At 36.1% G+C, this 21573-nt stretch overlaps 1 protein-coding gene across 1 annotated transcript in view; it reads left to right on the top strand.

Moving 5' to 3' along the window:
• The window catches only part of ZBBX (zinc finger B-box domain containing), a gene marked incomplete at both ends in the record, with an annotated part of 103363 nt that overhangs the window by 34625 nt on the left and 47165 nt on the right, over positions 1 to 21573 (top strand). The window contains 3 exons of the mRNA XM_080915349.1: positions 7205 to 7351; positions 11004 to 11178; positions 18397 to 18532. Of these exons, the coding sequence (XP_080771475.1) occupies positions 7205 to 7351; positions 11004 to 11178; positions 18397 to 18532 (458 nt within the window). The remainder of the gene's footprint in view (positions 1 to 7204; positions 7352 to 11003; positions 11179 to 18396; positions 18533 to 21573) is intronic.

Here is a 21573-nt window from a genome sequence, read left to right as displayed (position 1 = left end):
CCATATTTTCTATGGTTTTAACAAAATTGAACATGCACACAAACATATACATATATGTACATGTACACATACGTATGCATGTGTCACATATTCCTTATCCATTCATTTGTCATTGAACATTCATCATGCTTTATAACTTGGGTACTCAATAAGCAATTTATTAATACATACACTTGGATGTGATGGTCTCTGCTGTATGTAGATTTAGAGTTTCTGGAGTATATTTAACCAGATGTGGTATAGTTGGGTCACATGTTAGCTGCACTTTGAAAGTTTGTATGCTCCTGTCGTGACTTAAATGATGTCTGACCAGTTTGTGTTCAACAAACAGGATACAAGTGCTCCTATTTTCTTACTCGCTTGCATTTCTTTTGAATTTTGAATGGTAATTGTTCTGACTGAAATAAAGAATGTTAAAATAGTTTTTAGTCTTAGTTTCTGGAGGCTAAAAATATAAGACATAGTTTCGTATGTTTATTAGTCATCTGTACTTCACTGAGAACAGTCCAGGCATTTCATTACATGATTGATCAACTGGGTTGTTGGATTTATTAGTGCTTTGTGGGTATTTTTTTCTAAAATCTTCATATAGTTTAGATGTCAGTTCTCTGTTAGATATATAACTGGCAATGATTCTTTCCTCATTCTGTGGCAACTGTTAAGTTGTATGTGCTCCAGTAAGTGACTCCACACACATTAGTATGTGGACAGCACAAATATGACTCAATAGATTAATATTTAAAAAATGAAAGAAGCGTGAGGAAAGTGCGACCCCCCCTTCCCCGTTGGATCAGGAGAGCAGGAACTCTACCATAGGAACTTGATATCCAGGTCCGTGCTTGCAGACTAAACACTCAGGCCATTTGCCACCGGGAACAGTGGAGATCCAGAAACACAGGCCTGGTGAGACTGTGCTGCAAGTAACCAGAGTGGAGAGAGGTCTGGACCTAGTTTGCAGAAAGCACATTTCCCCAATTGGTTCAGGGGAGCATGAACTCTGCAGAAGGGATTCGGTTTCCACCCCGAAGGACCGTGCATGCAGACCAAATGCTCAGGCCATTTGCAATCGAGAACAGCAGAGATCCAGGGACACAGGCCAGGTACACGGGAGAGACGGGAACAAATCACTGACAACAAGACCACTTATAATCACAGACAACAAGATGGCAAGAGAAAAGCAAAAGAACTTACCCCATGGAAACCAAGAAAACCTGGCAGTATCAGAACTCAGGTCTCCCATCACAGAAAACAATGGAATGCCAAACACTCCAGATAAAGAAGACTCAGACTTGAAATCATACCTCAAGATAATAATGGAGATCCTTAAACAAGAATGGGAGGAAAAGCATAAAGAAATAGAAGCCTTTAAAGAGGAAACATGAAAAACACTCAAAGAAATCAAGTAACTAGAGGAAAAGAGAACCAAAAATATGAAGGAATTGAAGAAGAAATTTAAAATGGAAATGGAAGCAATAAAGAAAACACTAAAAGAGACAACCCTGGAGGTAGAAAACCTAAAATAGAAATCAGGAGTGAAAGATTCAGGCATCTCAAACAGACTACAGGAAATGGATGAGAGAATCTCAGAGTCCAAAGACAACATTGAAAACATAGAGAAAACAGTCAGAGAAGATGCAAAAGCCAAAAATCTCCTAAGCCAAAATGTCCAGGAGATCCAGAACACAATGAGAAGACAAAACCTAAGGATAATAATAATAGAAGAGGGCAAGAATATCAACTATGTGGCACAGTAAATATCTTCAACAAAATTGTAGAAGAAAACTTCCCTACCCTTAAGAATGAGATGACCACGAGCATAAAAGAAGCCTACAGAACTCCAAATAGAGTGGACCAGAAAATAAATTTCTCCCAACACATAATACTCAAAACACCAAGTGCCCAAAGTAAAGAAAGAATACTAAAAGCAGTAGGGAAAAAAAGTCATGTAAAATATAAAGGCAAACCAATCAGAATCACACCAGACTTCTCAACAGAGACTATGAAAGCTGGAAGATCCTGGACAGACATCATGCAGACCCTAAGAGAGCACAAGTGCCAGCCCAAGCTGCTATACCCAGCAAAACTCTCAATCACTGTAAATGGAGAGTTTTGCTGGGTATAGCAGCAGTCATCAAAAGCTTCCCAACAAAAAAAAAAGCCCAGGTCCAGATGGGTTCAGTGCAGAATTCTATCAGACATTTATTGACAACCTAATACCAATCCTCTCCAAAATATTCCACAAAATAGAATAAGATGGAACACTACCTAACTCATTTTTGGATGCCATAATAACCCTTGTTCCTAAACCACACAAAGACCCTACAAGGAAAGAGAACTTCAAACCGATCTCACTTATGAACACTGATGCAAAAATATTCAACAAAATCCTTGCAAACCGAATACAAGAATACATCAAAATGATCTTTCACCATGATCAAGTATGCTTCATCCCTGAGATGCAGGGATGGTTTAATATATGGAAATCCATCAACGTAATCCACCATATATACAAACTCAAAGAAAAAAACCACATGGTCATCTTACTAGATGCTGAGAAAGCATTTGACAAAATTCAACACCCCTTCATGTTAAAAGTCTTGGAAAGAACAAGAGTCCAAGGCCCAAACCTAAACATAATAAATGCAATATACAGCAAACAAATAGCCAACATCAAACTTAGTGGTGAGAAACTTGAAGCAATCCCACTAAAATCAGGGACTAGACAAGACTGCCCACTCTCCCCCTACCTTTTCAACATACTACTGGAAATCCTGGCCAGAACAATTAGACAGCAAAAGGAAATCAAAGGAATACAAATTTGAAAGAAAGAAGTAAAAACATTACTGTTTGCAGATGACATGATAGTGTATGTAAGTGACCCCAAAAATTCCACCAGAGAACTTCTATAGCTGATAAACAAGTTCAGCCAAGTGGCTGGATATAATATTAACACAAACAAATCAGTAGCTGTCTTCTACTCAAAGGACAAACATGCCGAGAAAGAAATAAGGAAAAAGATACTCTTCACAATAGTCACAAACAATATAAAATTCAATATGCTGAATCTTTACACACCAAAAAAACTTTGACTATTTCCTAGTTACATATTGTTTTACATGTACTTTATGCTCATTGTTACTAGTAAGATTTTAATGCATACTATCAAACCTTTAAAAAAATCAAGTACTGTCAAGTATGTATTCATATTCTTTTACGCAAAATACTTTCAAAATCTGTGCATTTATTTTTGTTTTTAAAAATAAAGTTGTTCAATTAAAAATAAATAAAATAAAAATAATGATTTAAAATATGAAAAAAAAGACAGACCAGAGTTTGGGTAGAGTATGAATTTTAGAGAATTTATTAGGAGAAGTATCTGTGTGGTAAATGTTATGAAAATTCATTGTATGACATTCTCACATAATGAATTAAAGCACTTGTTGTTTTGTTTGTTCATTTTTTTGTTTGTTTTAAAGGGGATGTATGTAACTTCACTCTTCTAGATGTGACTTCCCAGGTTTTTTTTTTCTTTTGTTTGTTTCTTTCACAAACATTTGATCTCATGCATGTTTCTGGTCTCTTTGTCTAATATCAGGTTTCTGTAGCTGTGCAGGCTTATCTCTAGCTCCTCAAGTTTACTCTATCTGTGCATCTATTCCTATTCCAAGAACCATGGTCTTTTTGGTACAACAACTTTGGAATATGACATGAAATCAAATGCTGTATAGGTTAGGAAGCTTTGGCTTCCTGGGTATTTTGAGCTTATTTATAAACAGCATTCTTTTTGTCTCTAAGAAGATTATCATTTATACTTTTGTAGGGATTTACTTGTATTTGTAGAACTTTTCTGGTTTTATAACATTTTCTTCAAAGTTGTCATTCTGGCAATCTGTTATCATAGGGCAAGAATCTTCACCAAGTTCTTTCTTCAGTATTGAAAGTTTTCATTTCACAGGCATTTCACACCCTTGCCTGAGTCCATTTCAAGGTCATTTAAGGCTTTTTCCAACTTTACCTGGTTGATTTCCCAGAGACCCTAGCAGAGCAGCCTGTGTGCAATTGGCCATCTTCTAAAAGATGAGACTAGCTTATGATAGTAAATGAACGTCAATATATATTCTTTGCCATTTATTAATTTTAACATCTTACACAAGAAGGATATAAAAAGCTATTAGAACATTGGTAGCAGGATTAATAATAGAGTAGAAACACAGTTTCTTATCATCATTTAAGTGACTATATTTTGATATTTGCTATATGAAATTTACTACACTTTTGATGTTATAAATATAATATGCATGTCAAACAATATGAGTGCTTTTGAAATTCTCAGGCCTTTATTCTGGACGATTTAAAATCAGGCATTTTTTCAGTTACTTGAATAAAAATAATGACTAAAATACAATTGCTACTTTCAGACTCATCTTTAGCAGTGATTTGAATGTCTTTTAAAACAAAGACTGCAGAGCTTTGTGTACGTAACCATCAGGAGGAGAGGGGATATGTGGAGTGCCTATCACAAGTCTGTGCACAGTGCAAGCACTAATAGGTCTATGTAAGGAACAAAGTCATATTTTCATGAGTAGTCTATAAATTCAGTGGTAAATAATATTTTTGGCTTGTAATCACTGATTTATTACCATTTCAGATAGCAGTGCATTTTAATAGATTTGCAAAAGGTCATATCTGAGGAATTCCAATGTAATTTTAGCTATGTAATTGTTTACTAGATGAAAAATTTTAAGTGGGAATACTGCCATGTCAGAAGATTAGAAAAAATGTAACTTATGAACCCTTCCTCTGTTTGGTTATTTTCTGATACTTGAGATCTATATTTTTGGGTTGCTGACATTACGTTTCTTAGAGCGCCTCTGGAAAGCCTTTGCTTTCATTTTGAAAATGAGTTTAAATTTTGACCGAGAATTCTGTAGTCATGGGACAGAGCCACCTACTTTCTAGTCAGGGACCCCCCAGAGAATAGGCCTTCTCAATGTTTCTAAGGAGACATAGGGAATTTTTCTCCATTAATTAATTAATTTATTCATTTAACATCCCAATCACTGCCCTCACCTCTCAGTGCTTCCTCATAGTGCCCTTCCTTCCACCCTTTTTTGCTTATCCTCTGAAAGAATGGGGCTCCAGTGTATCCATCCACCATGGCACATCAAGTCTCTACAATGTTAGATACAGCCTCTTCCACAGAGTCCAGAGAAAGCATCTGAGTTAAGGGAATAAATTCCAGACAGCTAATTGCTTTAGAGATATTCTCACTCCAGTTGTTGGGGAACCCACATGAAGACCGAAAGGCTTATCTGCTGTATATGTGCCAGTGGCCTCAGTCTTAGCAGTGTATGCTTTTTGATAGGTGGTTCAGCCTCTGAGAGCCCTTAAAATTCAGGTTAGTTGACTCTGTTGGTCATCTTGTACAGTTTCTATAGCCTTCAGCAGACAGAGTCACTTCTAACATCACTTTTTAATTTGTTCTAAAACTTTATACATCTCATTTGCTTTTTATCATACTTCATTTTTTTACCATATGATACTTTGTGGACACTCTGACAGCCACACAATGTTTTATGAGGCACAAGTCAACACAGATGCTAAAACAGAAAAGGAAGGAGAAATGAAACCTAATTGGGTATATGGGGCAGTACACGTGAACATGCCTTCACTTAGTATGGCAATACTATGAAGTCTTCAGAAGCTGACAACCCAAGGGTTAAGTTGGGAGTCAAGTCTAGGCTATAGCCTCTGTCAGTAGATAAAAATATAAACTGTACATTAGGCTGAGGGTAATGAAATTTCTTTCTAGTAAATGAAACTAGAAATCAATGAAAACAAAACACAACAACAACAACAAGAACAACAGCAAAACAACAACAACAAAACAACTTGCACACAGGAAGCTTAGGGAACATTGAAGTATTGAAGGAATTTCGAGAGAAAGAATAAAGGAGAGAGCCACAGAATCAGAGAGCTTGTTAAAGAGTTGTTTCTCCTAGTAATGTCAAAAGCTGCAGGCCTAAAGTCTCACCAACATGAAAGTGTAAAATTGAGCTTAACAAAGAAAATCAAAACAGTGGGTCAAAAAGTGCATGGGGAGGAAGCCCACAGAACCTCAATCATATGCAAAGAAATACAGGCAACTAGCGATTACTAGAAGTGGTAGAAATAGATCAAGTGAAGGGATGGGGTCATTATCTCCTAATCAGAAGCCTGACCGAGAATTATTCCTGTCTAAAAGAGCTGCAGCAACAAAAATGGAGAAGAGCCTGAGGACACAGAGGTCCAGTGACAGACTCAAATGGGGACCCGACTCAGGGGGAGGTCCCAAGGACTGACACTATTATTAATATTATGATGTGCTTACAAACAGAAGCCTAGCATGACTGCTATTTGAAAGGACCAACAAGCAGCTGAGTCAGATATAGGTATTTGCACCCAACCAATGAACAGAAGATTCTGATCCCTGTGGTTGAATTAGGAAAAAGCTTGAAGAAGCTAAGGAGGAGGCCAACGCTATAGGAGGACCAGCAGTCTCAACTTACCAGGAACCCGGAGATCTCTTAGACACTGAGGCACCAAGCAGGCAGTATACACCAGCTGATAGGAGGCCCCCAACACATATACAGTAGAATTCTACCGGGTCTGGACTCAGAGAAAATGAACCTAACTCTCAAGACAATAGGGCTCCAAGGAGTGGAAGGTCTGGTGGGATGGGGAGGTGGGGACATCGTCTTTGAGACAGAATGGGTGAATGGGTGTGATGTGGAACAGTCAGAGGGTGGGCCAGGAGGGTGATAAAGGCTAGTCTGGACTGTAAAAAAAGATTAAATTTTTCATTAAAATTAGTAAAAATAATAATAAAAATAAAAAGAGAAAGAAACACACTAGTTGGTTATCTAATAAAAAGTTTTCAACCTTGAGAACATAGATGCAAGTAACATCACAGAGACGGAGGAGGCTATATTTAGGTATATATGAAACAAAGCAATAGGTGACCTCTGGAGAGGTTTGAAGGGAAGGATAGGAAAAGTAAAGTAATAAATTATGAGCTGAAAAATAAATAATGTAAAACCAATGTATGTAAATTGTTTTGAAATTAATGAGTTATACAATAGGGAAAACTTGATTTGTTGTTTGTAAATTACTGAGACTCCCTCATTAAGTGTCTTGACAGTACTTTCCCCTCCTTTTTTAACAGCCAAAATCTCAAATCTTATCCAACGTATTAGATGCTGCTCATCAAATTATAAAGGATGTAAATCCTCCCAATGAAGGGAACAGTCCTCCAGAAGCATCCAGTAAGAGTCAGCAGAAACCCAAAGCCCTTCTTCAGAACAGCTCTGAGGTAAACTGAGGAAGACAAAGGAGAGTATTTCTTGTCCTACATATAGTGACCACCATTTATATCCTCAACTGGAGATGTACATTTGTGGGCATTATTTTATCGTGTTGTTAGTTAATATTTAATTATTTTAGTAATTGAATATATTTAGAATATAAAAAAATTCTAAGATTACTTTGATTCCACTGAAAATTGTTCTTTTGGGTGAAAAAAATTGACACTGACTTTTAAGGATTTTGTCCATGTCTGAAAATTGTATGAGTTTTGGACTGAAACATTCGAGTAAAATGCTGGATACAACCTAACAGTTGCATATCAGTTAGAACTTCTACATGCTCAAAATATAAATGTTTAGGTAACAGGCAGTTTCAGCAGTGTATAAAGGGAGATGGATACTAAAATCTGGAAGTTATTTAGATTAACTATGCACTACATAAACTTTATTTGCACACACAAGCATGCTCACTCATACATCACATACATGCACATATGTATATGTGTGTATAGATATGTGTATATATGCATATAGATATATGTATATATGTTGTATATTCATATATATTATTTTCTTCTATAGTGGAGTATATGTGGTAGATTTATTGAAAACTGAGAGAGAAAACAAAAATCTCCCCAAAGTGTGAGTTTCCAGCAAACATATATCTTTCTATTGACTCTTTAGCAAGAAGGAAAGTCCATATCCTGATTAATGTTAGAATTCTCTTTCCATAGCGTGGTATTGGTCTTTTTTCAGTAGCTCACAGAGTTACTTAGCTAGTCACTTTGTTACTTGATGATTAATTGCAGGTTGAACTGAAGTACCCTGAGCTTCAAATATGTAGATAAGTGTTCAACTCCAGCATGATGTCTTCCTGTATGCTTGAATGTTGCCAGAAAATGGTACCATTTTCTTGTATTTTTTCCCACAAAATCATAAGACAATGGATTGTGAACTCTTGGGCTTTCTGCCCCACATACAGTTTTTTATTGTAATTATGTTTCGTTTAAAGATTTTTGATATTAGTGCCTTCACTATTGGTTTCTTGTTCACAGAGTCTGTGCCAATGAATTCAAGGCTTTACCTTACTTTCTCTTCTATCAGATTCAGGTATCTGTCTTATGTTGAGGTTCTTGATCTGTTAGGGTAAATTTTGTGCATACTAATAAATATGGGTCTATTTAGCTTCTTAAACATGTAGCTGTTCTTTACCAATTTCATTTGTACAGGTTCTGTCTTTTCTTCAGTGTATGTTTTCAGTTTCTAGTTTTTTTATAAGGAAAATTAGGTGTTGTAGAAGTATGTAATTATAGTGTCATATGTTTAATTCTAAAAAGAAAGTTGTATGATTTGTGCCATTACCATATTGCTTTTATTACTGTGCCTCAGTAATAGAATTAGAGAGATACAGGATGGTAATTCCTCTGGGAGCTCATTTATTGGTCAGAGTTTTTTGTTTGTTTTGTTTGTTTGTTTGATTGTTTTTGTATCCTTGTTTTTTTCTGTGGGTGTTTCCAGATGAACTCAAAACTGTTATTTTAAGATCTGTGAAGAATTGTGCTAGAATTTTGGTGGAGATTACATTTAGTCTGTAGATTGTTTTGGTAGGATGTGCAATTCAAATATATTACCCTTACTGATTCATGTGAATAAGTGATCTTTCCATTTTCTCAGATGTTCTTCAATGCCTTACATTTTAAATATACAAACATTTACACTTAACTTGGTTAGAATTAACTACCAAAGACATCAAATCACAGCAGGATTGAGTTCATCCTCTCCCAATGCGGTCAGACAAGATAGACCAACAAGGGAAAATGGATCCAAAGATAGGCAATAGAGTCATAGACAACCTCCATTCCCATTGTTGGGGAATCTACAAAGGTAGAGTTGCAGAACTGCTACATATGTGTAGGGGATCTTAGTATAGCTCATGTATGTTCTTTGGTTTGTTGGTTCAGTCTCTGTGAGCTCCCATGGGCCCAGATAAGTTTACTCTGTAGGTCCTCTTGTGGTGTCTCTGATCACTTGATTGATTTTTATTTGGTTTGTAAGGGTTTTTTTTTTTTGAGAATTTTTGCATTCATATTCATAAAGAAAATTGGTTTACAATTCTTTCTTCTTCTTTTTCTTTCTGTTTTTGGTTAGATCTGTATGAGATTTAGGTGTATGAGTAGTTTGGAGCTTTTAAAAAGAATTAGGTTGTTTTCCCTCTCTATATTGTGAAATAATTTGAGGAGTATTAGTGTTAATTCTTTGAAGGTCTGATAGAATTCTCTGCTGAATGCATTTTTTTTTTCGTGGGCTTCTTGTGATTAAGAGACTTTTAATTGCTGTCTTTATTTCATTGAGGATTATGAGTCTGTTGAAGTCACTCATTTGGCCTTGATTTAACTGTGCAAGGTCATATACATCAATAAAATTATTTATGTCTTTTAGATATTCCAACTTGGCGAGGGCAGGCTTTTAAAGCATGCCCTTTTCTCTGTTATGAGAGTCTCTTGTTGTGTCTCCCTTTTCATTACTATTTTATTAACTTTGATCTTCTCTATATTTTTTTAGTTAATTTATTTAAGGATTTATCCATGCTATTGGTTTTATCAAAGAAACAACATTTTGGGTTACATTACTTCCTACATGCTGATGAAATTAATTGACCAGTCTACTTACTTGTTAGAGAAAGCTACTACTTTTTAACCATGTACTAATAAAAACATAAAAAAAATTCACACAAGATTTATCTATGGGGTCTGTAAAGTAAACTGTTTCCAAAATGAGCTAAAGGAGAAAACAAACAAGCAAACAAACAGAAAAGAGGTCTCAAAAGAGTTAGTAGTTGCCACTATTCCCATTGGAGAACTCTGTAGTCAGGTGATACTGCGGAAATTGAATGGCATGAACAAAATGGCTGTGAAAATCTATGCAAAGGACTTACAACTAGTCTGATATCCTAATAAGAAAATGTACATAATAGTTCTCAGTTCTCCACAAGCCTAAAGTTAGCTGGAACAGTGAATGATAGAGAGGAGGTGAGAGTATAGGACAAGGAGAAGGTTCTTCAGAAGGTCTGTAGATAGGAACTTTGTATTTTCAAGAATCAAAAGATTTTAGACATAGGAACGGCATGAGGTTTATATTAGAAAACAGAAATTGACACATACACACACACACACACACACACACACACACACACATATATATATATACATACATATATACACTCATGTCAACTCTTGTGGTTTCATGCCTATGATCCTGTAATTTAGGAGTCTAAAGTAGATACATCTAAAGTTGAAGGCCACTATTGGCTACAACGAAAATGAGGCTCTAATTCCTAACAGACAACTGCTATAATGTATGAGAGTTGCAAGTAGCAGAGGATTAGGGAAGGAAAACAGCTGGATAATATATACATAACCAGAACATCTATAGAGAAGAGAAGAAGGGATAAAATGAAGAAATGAAAGTCTTCAGATTCATAGGCTCTTAACGTCTGAGCAGACCATTTATAACTATCAATAGAGTTCTCAAGAAAACAATAGAGCATTTAAATAAGTGTTATATAAAACTATATTTTTCTGAGTTGAATGCATTTTTACATATCCTTAAGAGATTCAGAAAATTTAATAAACAGTCTTTGCTACATTCATAACTGGTTAGGTAGAAACTACGGCCACAGAAGGAGGAGAAGGTGGAAATCCAAAGTACAAGCCCATGTGGGAAATCCCTTTTGATGAAGAAGAATCTGCCCAGTCCTTCCGAGATGCCTTAACACAGTGGAGAGCTGAGCATCAGGAGGAAAACAAGGAGGAGGACATACACGCAAAAAAACCAGGTATGGGCATTTTTCAAATAATCATTTAACAAAATAAAGGTGTCTTTCTTTCTTTCCACTCCTTACAGTACAAACGCAATACTTAAAAACAATAAGAGCAAATCGCTATAGCTTCTCAGGGGAGCTTTGTGTACATATGAGGCAGTCACTGGCGAGTTGTTTAATATTATAATGTATAAAACTGATCACCAGGGGGATATTTACCCATTTTTATGTAAATTTCCATCATGGGATGAATGGAACATTGAAGTCTAAACTTTTCTTTTCCTACAAGGAAACAGTGGTTCCAGAAGTATTTCATTTGAGAGCTCCTGTTGCAATGTATCAGGTTGGCAGAGTCTGTGGGCCAGATAAGCAAAGGACACTATGCATGTCATAGATCTGTAAGTTTATTTTCACTGTGCACAAATCTCCAACAAAGCAACTTAAAGAAGAAATGATTTATTTTGGCTCACAGCTGGAGACAATACAGTAGGAGAAATGCAGCAGTAGGTGGCTCCAAGGCAGCAGGAGCAGATGGCTGGACTCCTCATTTCTTTATGTCACTGTAAAACAGGCATGGGACCCAAGACAGGAAGTAAGTGCTAGTGTAAACCACATAGCATGCGGCCCTGAGCATTACTTCTTGTAAGGCTTCAACCTCCCAATCTGCACTAGCACCATAGAAAAGGTAGAGGAAAGATTGTTTGCATGTAAACCTTAAATGTAACTTGGAGGTTGAATGTTTGATCACAATGAACATCACAGGAAGAATAGAACTGTGCATACAATATTGTTTTTCATTTAAAAGGTATTTATCTGCAAGTTCTTAGTCTCAGTGTTTGGGTCAAATATGAAATAATGGGCTTCTTTATGACATATGCATACAAACCGTGATGGCAAGTTTTTGTGTCAACTTGACCCAAACTATTACCTTTTGAGAGGTTACAAAACCTCAGTTATGCAAATGCCTCCATTAGATAGGCATGTAAGGCAAGTCTATGGTGCATTTTTTAAATTAGTGATTTATGTAGGAAGGTCCAGCCCATTGTGAATAGCGCTGCCTCTAAGATGTATATAGGAAGGCTGAGCAATCCATAAGGAATAAATGATTCAACAGCATTTCTTCAGGGCTTCTTCATCAGTTCCAGCTTCCAGGTTCATGTCCTGTCTGTTGTTCTTACCCTGACTTCCTTCAATGATATACAGTAAAATGTAAGTAGAAGAAACTCTTTCCACTACTACTCACGTTAGCCATGGTGTTTCATTGCAGTAATAGTAACCTGGAAACAGCCTCGATGTGAGTAGACGTTAACCAGGATATGTAATGAAAAAATATCAATGCCCAGAACTTCAGAAATATTTTTAAATTTTAACTTTGAGTCTATATTGGTTTATTGCATATGAAGTGAAAGATGAGGCCTTGTTTTAATTCTTTCTCATATTGGGTTCATGGAAAAAATGGGTCCAATATTGACTTATTTCCTTAAACATAAATATTGAGAGAATCTTACACTGCAAGACTTAGAGGTGGTATAAAAGTCAAAGATCCTAGAATTTCCTCCCCCTTCCCTAATTGTTTATGTGCTAAACAGAAATGTCTGAAGCAACTGTTCTGTGGAATTATGAAGATGTTCTCATCAATCCTTATTCAGTGCAAAGTCCAGCGTTCAGAGGAGGGTTATGAGTACCATAAAATTTATCACACTAACCACAGTTGCTTTTTAGATTCTGCATTTTTACTTGACAAAGTATCACAGCATTTACAATGGAAGAGAAACTCTTGATCTACTACAAAACCTGATAAACTTTTGCTGTAAGCAAGTTCACATAACCAGACTTCTAGAGTATGAAAAAGGTCAGAGACAACACATGAATGAATGAGTTACTATGCTGCACTAAAACCTTATATTCATGAACAACACAGAGATAGAAATAGAACAAATACAGAGATAGAAAAACAGCATGTCACATTTAAACTATTAGCTCTAGTGTGGTAATACTTGACTCAGTAAATACATTTTTTTTTATTTGTCACTAGATATAATAAGCAATAGAGGTATAATTTATGTTTTTCCTTGAGCTATATAGGTTATGCTCTCATTGAGGTTGTTTTAGGGTTACTATTGCTGCAATGAAACACTGTGACCCAAACTGAGTTGGAATGGAAAGAGTTTAATTTACATACGCATTACTGTTTATCATGGAAAGAAGTCAGGGCTATAATGTTCTCATTTCATTACACTGTCTCTCAGGCTTTTAGCATTGTGACCACTGCAACTCCTTGGTTTCCTTCTATCTCCCAATAGCCAGTGATTGGCCATTTGGCATTAGGTTAATTTGGTGACATATAGAATGGCAATCGTGAACATTTGCTTTTATACCCTGAAAGCTACAATGATTTTTCTTTATGTATAAATATATATTCCATATATAGATTTTTTTTATTCTGCCTATAGTGTATGTCCTATGTAATTCTTATTTATTATCATACTACTCTTAGAGAATATTGTCTCATATATGAGGAAAGAACAGCTACATCCATGGAATTTATTTCTTTTGCCACATGCTACATTTTCTATAAATTCCTATATTAATATTCCCCTGCAACAACCGACACAGGTTCCACATGATCTTGGTGAGGAGACAGTATCTCATGAGTCTGGGTAATTTTCCTTTCAGGCTGCTGTTATGATTTATGGAACTCCTGTCATGTTTCCACTACAACAAAAAGAACAAACTACTCTCTGATGTATTGGAGCTTGTCATCACTAGAGTGAGAGAAGGGTCACTTCTCTGGCTTTGTTAGAGCACAGTTAAAAGAAGTAACTCTGCCATTGCTATACCACAAATAGGAGACTAATTGGACCCCATAGATAAATGGTGACACATGGCAGATGTCTTCTGCCTTATACTGTTTTCATAGAGAAATTGGAATCTCAGGGAAGAAAGGGACTCTGGTGGCTTTACAGAGTTTGAAGAATATATTTAACTGAGAGTTTTGAAAGGAGAAAATGTTCATATTTTTTGTGTTGTTTTCATTTCTGTGTGATGGTTCAGCAAAGACTAAGGTGCATTTAGAATGGGTAGGTGGGAATGGATGCAATGATGATCTGATGGATGTTTGGAAACAAAGTTGAAATGTTTTGCATGGAGTGATTGTTTCTATCCCTTATTCTCAATCTTTCTTACCATGAAGCGCCTGTGTAGAAATTGTTATAATAAGAACTGTTATGACATATTTAATTTTCATTGCCTGTAGAATATTAAACATTTTATTAGTAATATGATTTGTAGTTGTAAATATTTTAATTTCATACTAGCTTTTATATTCTATATTAAAATGGGTATAACAGAAGGGCTGTAAATTTTATACGGCTCATGGAAGAAAATCTAATAAGCCTCTGTCATTCTCCCATTCTTATGACTGCTCTCTTCTCCCCAGCTTTTTTAGGGGCTCACTAAGCTGTGTGTCATCTCTGATTTCCCTGGTTTCCCCGAATTTTATTCAGAATATATTGTCTTACTGTGCAAGTATTTCACATGTGTGTGTGTGTGAGTAATAGTTATTTATGTTGTCTTATATCTCATATGACCCAGTTTGATTTATCTGAGATTCATGCACAAAAATGTATGTGGTTATAATTCACTTCCTTTCAATATTTGTTAATCTTTTTATGTGAATGTGGCCACTATTTCTCAGTTTAAATGTTGATTTTTAATGTATTTCTCATTTTGAGCATGTCAAGCAATACTACTATAATTATTTGTTGCGTGTGTGTGTAGTTCTTGAAGTATGCCCTGTATACCTTTCCAAGGATGTTGTTGCTTGAGAACAAACTACTGGAATATATGTTCTCAAATAAACTAGATAAAGGTGAGCTAGTAAGAAAATTATTTTCAACATTTTATACTCCATCTGAAACATTTTATACTCATCTGAAATGTATAATAGTTTTCTGTTGATTTCCATTTTACCAACACTTAATATTTTCAGGCACTTGAGATTTCGCTCAAATAACGGTGATAAGTACTTAATATATCCACCTTTTATTGTAATTTACATTAAGGATCCTTGTGTTCCATGACCATTTAGCAGAGCAGTGTGCTTTAATTTTCCCAGTTCTCTAAATATTTTTATCACTGACTTTTACCTTGCTTCATTTTAGTGTGCCCAAAACTTTTTTTCTTCCGTGTGAATGTTAGGTGCTTTTGCTGGCCAGAGGCCATTATGTGAGCTAAAGATCTCCTCTCTCTGACCTCCCTGCTGACTTGCTCCCATTGGCTTGGCTTGCTTGGTTTCTTCTACTCTGTTCTCCTGGGTCTTCCTCAGATTGTCAGGCATCTATTTACATTCAGATTCTGTGTGCTGTATGTTAAGAAAAAAATGTTCATGTTCTCAGAAGAATGAGTGGTAGAGAATCTCACCCAAATTCTCAAAGGAGAAGGTTGTTCAGCCAGAAGCGGTATTTTAAATAAAGCCCTATTGATAGCTCATGAGGTCTTTTGGTCTGGAAGGCACAGCTCGTGCATCTTTACGCTCTGCCATTGATGAGCAAAGTGTCTTGCTTAATGTATACAGAAGACGCTTCCAGCGGCTAGGTGTTTGTTACTAGGATCAGCTACCAAAGACTCTCATAGGCACATGGATGTTGCATGCAATTTTAGAAAAAAAAATCATGCTTGCGTCTTCTCTGGAGTTCTGCCCGAGCTCCTGGCTAGGTTCCGAGATCAGCCGCCACCAAGATCAGCTCTGCCAATGTAAGCTGGCCGTATTTCCTGTGGACCATGATCACTTTCCCAGCCCCTACAGGCTAGCTTTGCCAAACCACCAGCATCTGCCCCAGCTGCCCTCTTGCCCACCTTAGCTCTGTGATTCGAAAACACTAGACAGTTTTATTATTTTAAAACAAGCCAGATAACTCAATGGCTGGGTGAAGAATTTTGTCCTAATCCTATCCTTCAGCCTCCTTGGTCCCACTAGTAGAGGCTACAAACTCTAAGTTCCCTAAAACCTATATGGCCATAACTTCCTCCTCGTTCCAAAGCCTGGTCTGAATTTCCCTTTCCCTGCATCCCTTCTTTTTTCCTGGGACCCAGAAGTCTCACCTTTTTCTTTTCCCTGGCATCTGGCGTCTGTGTTTTTTATTTATTGGCACAATCAAGAACCAATTAGGGAAACAGCACAACACCCCTTCTACATCTCATCTATTCTGTCCAATAAAAATAAAACAAACAACCAAAAAACCCAAAAAAACAAAAAACAAACTTTTTCCCCAAATATAAGTTGAACAAAACCATAACAATTAAGTAAATTTCACAGTATGATGTAAAACTACATCTAGTCTATCTATTTGTCAACTAAAAGTATTCTATCTTACTTTCTTACTGAAAGAATTATGGTTCTATCCCTGGATTATGTTTGGAATTTCAGTCTGTACCATCATTGGAAAACCAAGTCATCTGCTCTATAAACCCCTCTATGTTAAGCAACTTGAGTTTGATTATGAGACTAAAACTAGTCTTCAAGCCCATCAGAAATCCGAGAGTGACTAAATATTACCTTAAAATACAGGAAACTCAAAGCATATTTTTTACAACTTAACCAGCTTTTAGTAGAGATAGCTGTCTACCTAGACAGATCTTCTTTCCTCAAAACGTTGAATCATCAGTCTGTAGCCTTTTGGCCTAGGATCATCTGGCATAAAAAGCAGACATTTGATCGGCCCCTGCCCCTGTCTTGGCAAAGTCAGTGTGGACTATTCTGTAAGATGTGTCTATTTTTGGAAGATATTGTCTGTAGATGAAATGGACAATTTCTGCCCAGTGGTTGCCTTGCGATGAAAGTAACCCTGCTTGGAGGTTAAGATGTTCAAATCTTCTTTGAACCTAGAAGGGGGAAGTTGTCAAGAGCAGACATGTTTCTAGTCAAAAGATTTTTAATAATGAAATGCCCCCATCTGTCCTATTTTGTGGACTTTTGATGGCTTTGAAGATTACCTATTTATATAAGGCAATTAGGGAAGAAACACCTCCCTCTACATGAAGACCCCGCTGGTCTCATCCTTATTGTCTGAGATTGTGCCATACATGAACAGAGTAAAGGGGGAAACACAGGTTACTTGTTTTATCTCTGTACTTTTTCTTTGTCAAGATTTCAGAATCAAGCACAGTACTCGAGTACAGTGCTTTTTCTCCTCTCTGATAAAACCAAACCAAACCCAAACCCAAATTAAAACAAAAAACAGAAACAAAACCAACAAACAAACAAAAAAAAAACAACCCATGTGCCCTTCCCTTCTTCCAATTTCAGCACTTTTACTCCTATTCTCAATTCACACTCATACTTTCAACTCTTTCTCTTTTTATATGTACTAGATAACGGTTATTACTCTTTAAATTTCTGCTCTCTTTTACTCAATACAACAATACTCGTGAGCAGATGGGAACTGAGCTCCTCCACTGGTTTATGTAGCTGCTGGCATTTGAATGTTGCTGAAGACTAATCATTAAAGTCTGTGCTATGAAATTAAGACCAGCATATTGTTTGATTACCTTAAAAAATGGTTATAACCTTTACTACTTCCTCTTCCTATTTTTATTAGAGCATTCTATTTGGGGGATGTTTGCAATTACATAGAGGGCAGTATCTGGAGGTGAGAGTGGCTACCATTCTGGGATTCATAGACTTCTTCTAGCCCTAAGCTTAATCACTGGCAAATAGCTCTGAGTAGGCTTTTTTAGTTTGTGGTGCTTCAGAAATAATAATATTTGGGAGTAAATGACGCCAAAGGAAAAGGTTCATGGGGGTTAATGTTCAAATTATAAATGAGATAAAGGTCATTATCAATCCCCCATAATGTGTAAATATTATTAGAAAGTGCTATAATATTCACCTTTGGTATCTATGTATGAGCTGCATGTGTGGAACATACAGGCACTCTGTTCATATTTACTTTATTCATTTAAGATAATGTTGCATGTGGAATGCTCTTGACTCATAAAATTATTTTATCTCAAGAGATTTTTGAAGAAATTATCCATAGAATCATTTATTAAAATGAATGATTTTTAAAAAGCCCTTAGAATTATTTACATCTTCGATTTGGCATATATAATTACATGATAATTATATTTACAGGGACAGATGCCAAAGAAGTACCCTCGATGTACTGTTGGCACTCCTTCTAAAGAAAAGGTGTGTGTGTTCATGGGCATGGCTACATTAACTGTGTAAAGTGCTTATTTTTGTAGACTCAGTGGAAGAATGTGAAGTACAAACTAATTTGAAAATTTGGACAGAACCAATTAACATCGAATTCACAGAAGACAGTCTGTCATATATGGAAAAATTATGGCTTAAAAAGTACAGAAGGTAATCAGCAGACATTTGATATTATTACTTCTTAGGAAATAGAAGTTATTTTCCTTTCATTTTGTTTATAAGGTTTTGTAAGCATATTTCATATTTGTCTGATTATTTTTAAAGCAATTTTAAATTCCAATGAAGCTTTGACTATATGAGCAATAATTTTAATTATATTTATATACACACACATGGTATATTTTACACTTGAAAAAATATTAAATGATGTGTTCCTGAAAAAAGATAAAAATTAAGTATGGAATTTAAGAATAATAAGAAAAGTATGCAATAAGCAAAGATTTACTTTAAAATGTCTTTGTTGTGTTTTAGTATAGGTATTTGAGGCTTTATTTTACACATGTATTAAATTAAAACATTTTTTAAATTAAATTAATTTAAAATTAATTAGATTTTAATTTTATACTTTAATCAATTCTAATCATTTCATTTTTCTATTTAAATTTTTTATTTATAATTTTAATTCACTTTACATCGAGATCTCAGCCCCCTTTCCTCCTTCTTCTCTAGTCCCACTTATATATCCTTGGGTACCGCCTTCCCCTGCACATTTAGTCCCAGTAGGTCTAGACACATCCTCTCACTGAGGCCCAACAACACAGTTCAAGTATGGGGAAAGGTGATCTAATGGCAGCGAACAGAGTCATAGACAGCCTCTGTTCCATTTTATTAGGAGACCCACATGAGAACAAAACTGTACATCTGCTATAAATGTGTAGTATGCCCAGGTTTAGCTCCTGCATGCTCCCTGGTTGTGGAGACCAGGCTCGGAAAGCCGCCATGGTCCCAGATTTGTTAACTCTGTGGGTCTTTTTTGTGACATCCTCAATCCCATGGACTTGTTCTTTTATATTTCCCACTCTTCTACAAGAATCCCAAAATTCTGACTCATGTTTGGCTGTTGGTCTCTGCATCTGCCTCCATCTGTTGCTGAGTGACCTATTAGGAAACAGTTATGCTAAGTTCCTGCCTTCAAGAAAAGTAGATTATCATTAATAGCTTCAGTGATTGGCTTTCTTACACGGTACAGGTCTCAGGAAGTGACAGTTATTGGATAGCTGTTTCCTCAGTCTCTTTTCCACCTTTTATTCCTGCACATTTTGTGGGCAACACAAATTTTGGGTTGGAGGTTTCATGGATGGATTTGCATTCCTCTCCATAATTTGGAAGCCCTGCCTTGATATAAGGGTTGACCACATCTGTCTCTATATCCCCCTCTGGTAGGAATCTAAGATGGGGTCAACTACATGAACTCCCAGTACTCTCCACTGTCCCAGACCTCCAGCTAGTCAACAGAGATAGCCACAGTCAATTTCCATTCTCACTCCAAACCCATTTTCTCCCGTTTCCCTCACCAGATCACCATCCTGGTTTCCCTCATCACCTTTCCTACCTAGTCCCCTCTCTTCATGCATTTCTGATGACTAGTTTCCCCTTTTTGAGAATGATTCACTAATTCTGTTTTGGAACCTTTTTATTTCCTGTTTCTTTGGGTCTGAATTTTAGCATGGTTGTCATGCACTTTTTGACTAAAGTCTACTTATAAGGTAGTACATACAATACCTGTCTTTCTGGAGCTGGGTTACTTCACTGGGGACAGTATTCTCAAATTCCATAAATTTGTCAGCAAAATTTTTGATGTCTTTGCTTTTAGTAGTGGAATAATATTTCATTGTGTAGATGTATCACATTTTCTTTATATATTCTTCAGATGATGGACATCTAGGTTATTTCCAGTTTCTGACTATTACAAATAGTGCTGTTATGAACACAGTTGAGCATCTTTGTGGAATAGTAGAACATCTTTTGAGTATATGCTTACTACTGGTATTGCTGGGCCTTGGGGAAGAACTATTTGCAGTTTTCTGAGAAACTCCCAAATTGATTTCCAAAGTGATTGGACAAGTTTACTCTTGCACCAGCAATGGAGGAATGCTCCTTTTACTCTACATCTTTGTCAACATATGCTGTCTTGAGTTTTTTATCTCAGCCATACTGATGTGTATATGATAGAATCTCAGGGTTGTTTTAATTTTCATTCCCCTGATGACTATGGACATTAAGTGCTTCTTGGGTATTCAAGATCTCTATGTTCAGAATTGGTTTTAGCTCTGTGTGTTATATTTTAATTGGGCTGTTTGGATTCTTGGTGTCTAATTTTTTGAGTTCTTTAAATTTTGGATATTAGCCTTCTGTCATATGTAAGGTTGGTGAAGCTCTTTTCTAAATCTGAAGGCTTCTGTTTTGTCTTATTGATAGGGTTCTTCCCCTTACAGAACTATCCAATTTCATAAGATCCTATTTTGCAATTGTTGATCTTAGAGCCTAAGTCATTGTATTCTGTTCATGAAGTTGTATGTTATGCCAATGAGTTTAAAGCCATTGCCCAGCTTTTGTTCTATTAGATTTAGAGTATCTGGTTTTAGGTTGAGGCCTTTAATCCTCTTGGACTTGAGTTTTGTGCAGGGTGGCAGATAGGGATCTATTTTCATTCTTCTACATCCAGACATCCAGTTAGACCAGTGCTATTTGTTGAAGATGCTTTTTCTTTTCCATCATATGATTTTGCCTTCTTTGTCAGAAATCAAGTGCCCTTAAGTCAGTGGGCTTATTCTGAAGTCCTTGATTCCACTCCTTAATCATCCTCTCTGTCCCTGTACCTATACCATGCAGTTTCTATTGCTACTTTTCTGTAGTACAACTCTCGGTTAAGGTTGGTGATACCTCCAAAAGTTCTTTTATTTTTAAGGATTGTTTTAATTATCCTGAGTGTTTTGATTTTCCATATGAAGTTGAAAATTGTCCTTTGAAGTTCTTTAAAGAACTCGGTTAGAATTTGGATGGGAATTGCATTGAATCTGCATATTACTTTCCCTAAAGTGACCATTTTCCCTGTGTTAATCTTAAAAATCTATGAGCAAATCTTCCCGTCTTCTGGTATTATCCTCAGTTTCTTCAGAGACTTGTCATACAGGTTTTTTACTTGCTTGGTTAAAGTTAAACCAAGGTACTTTATATTATTTGTGGCTATT

The sequence above is a fragment of the Micromys minutus genome (assembly GCF_963924665.1).
Source record: "Micromys minutus genome assembly, chromosome: 4".
In the NCBI taxonomy this organism is placed as follows: domain Eukaryota; kingdom Metazoa; phylum Chordata; class Mammalia; order Rodentia; family Muridae; genus Micromys; species Micromys minutus.
The sequence above is the reverse complement of the archived record's forward strand: the minus strand, read 5'-3'. Positions and strand labels throughout refer to the sequence as shown.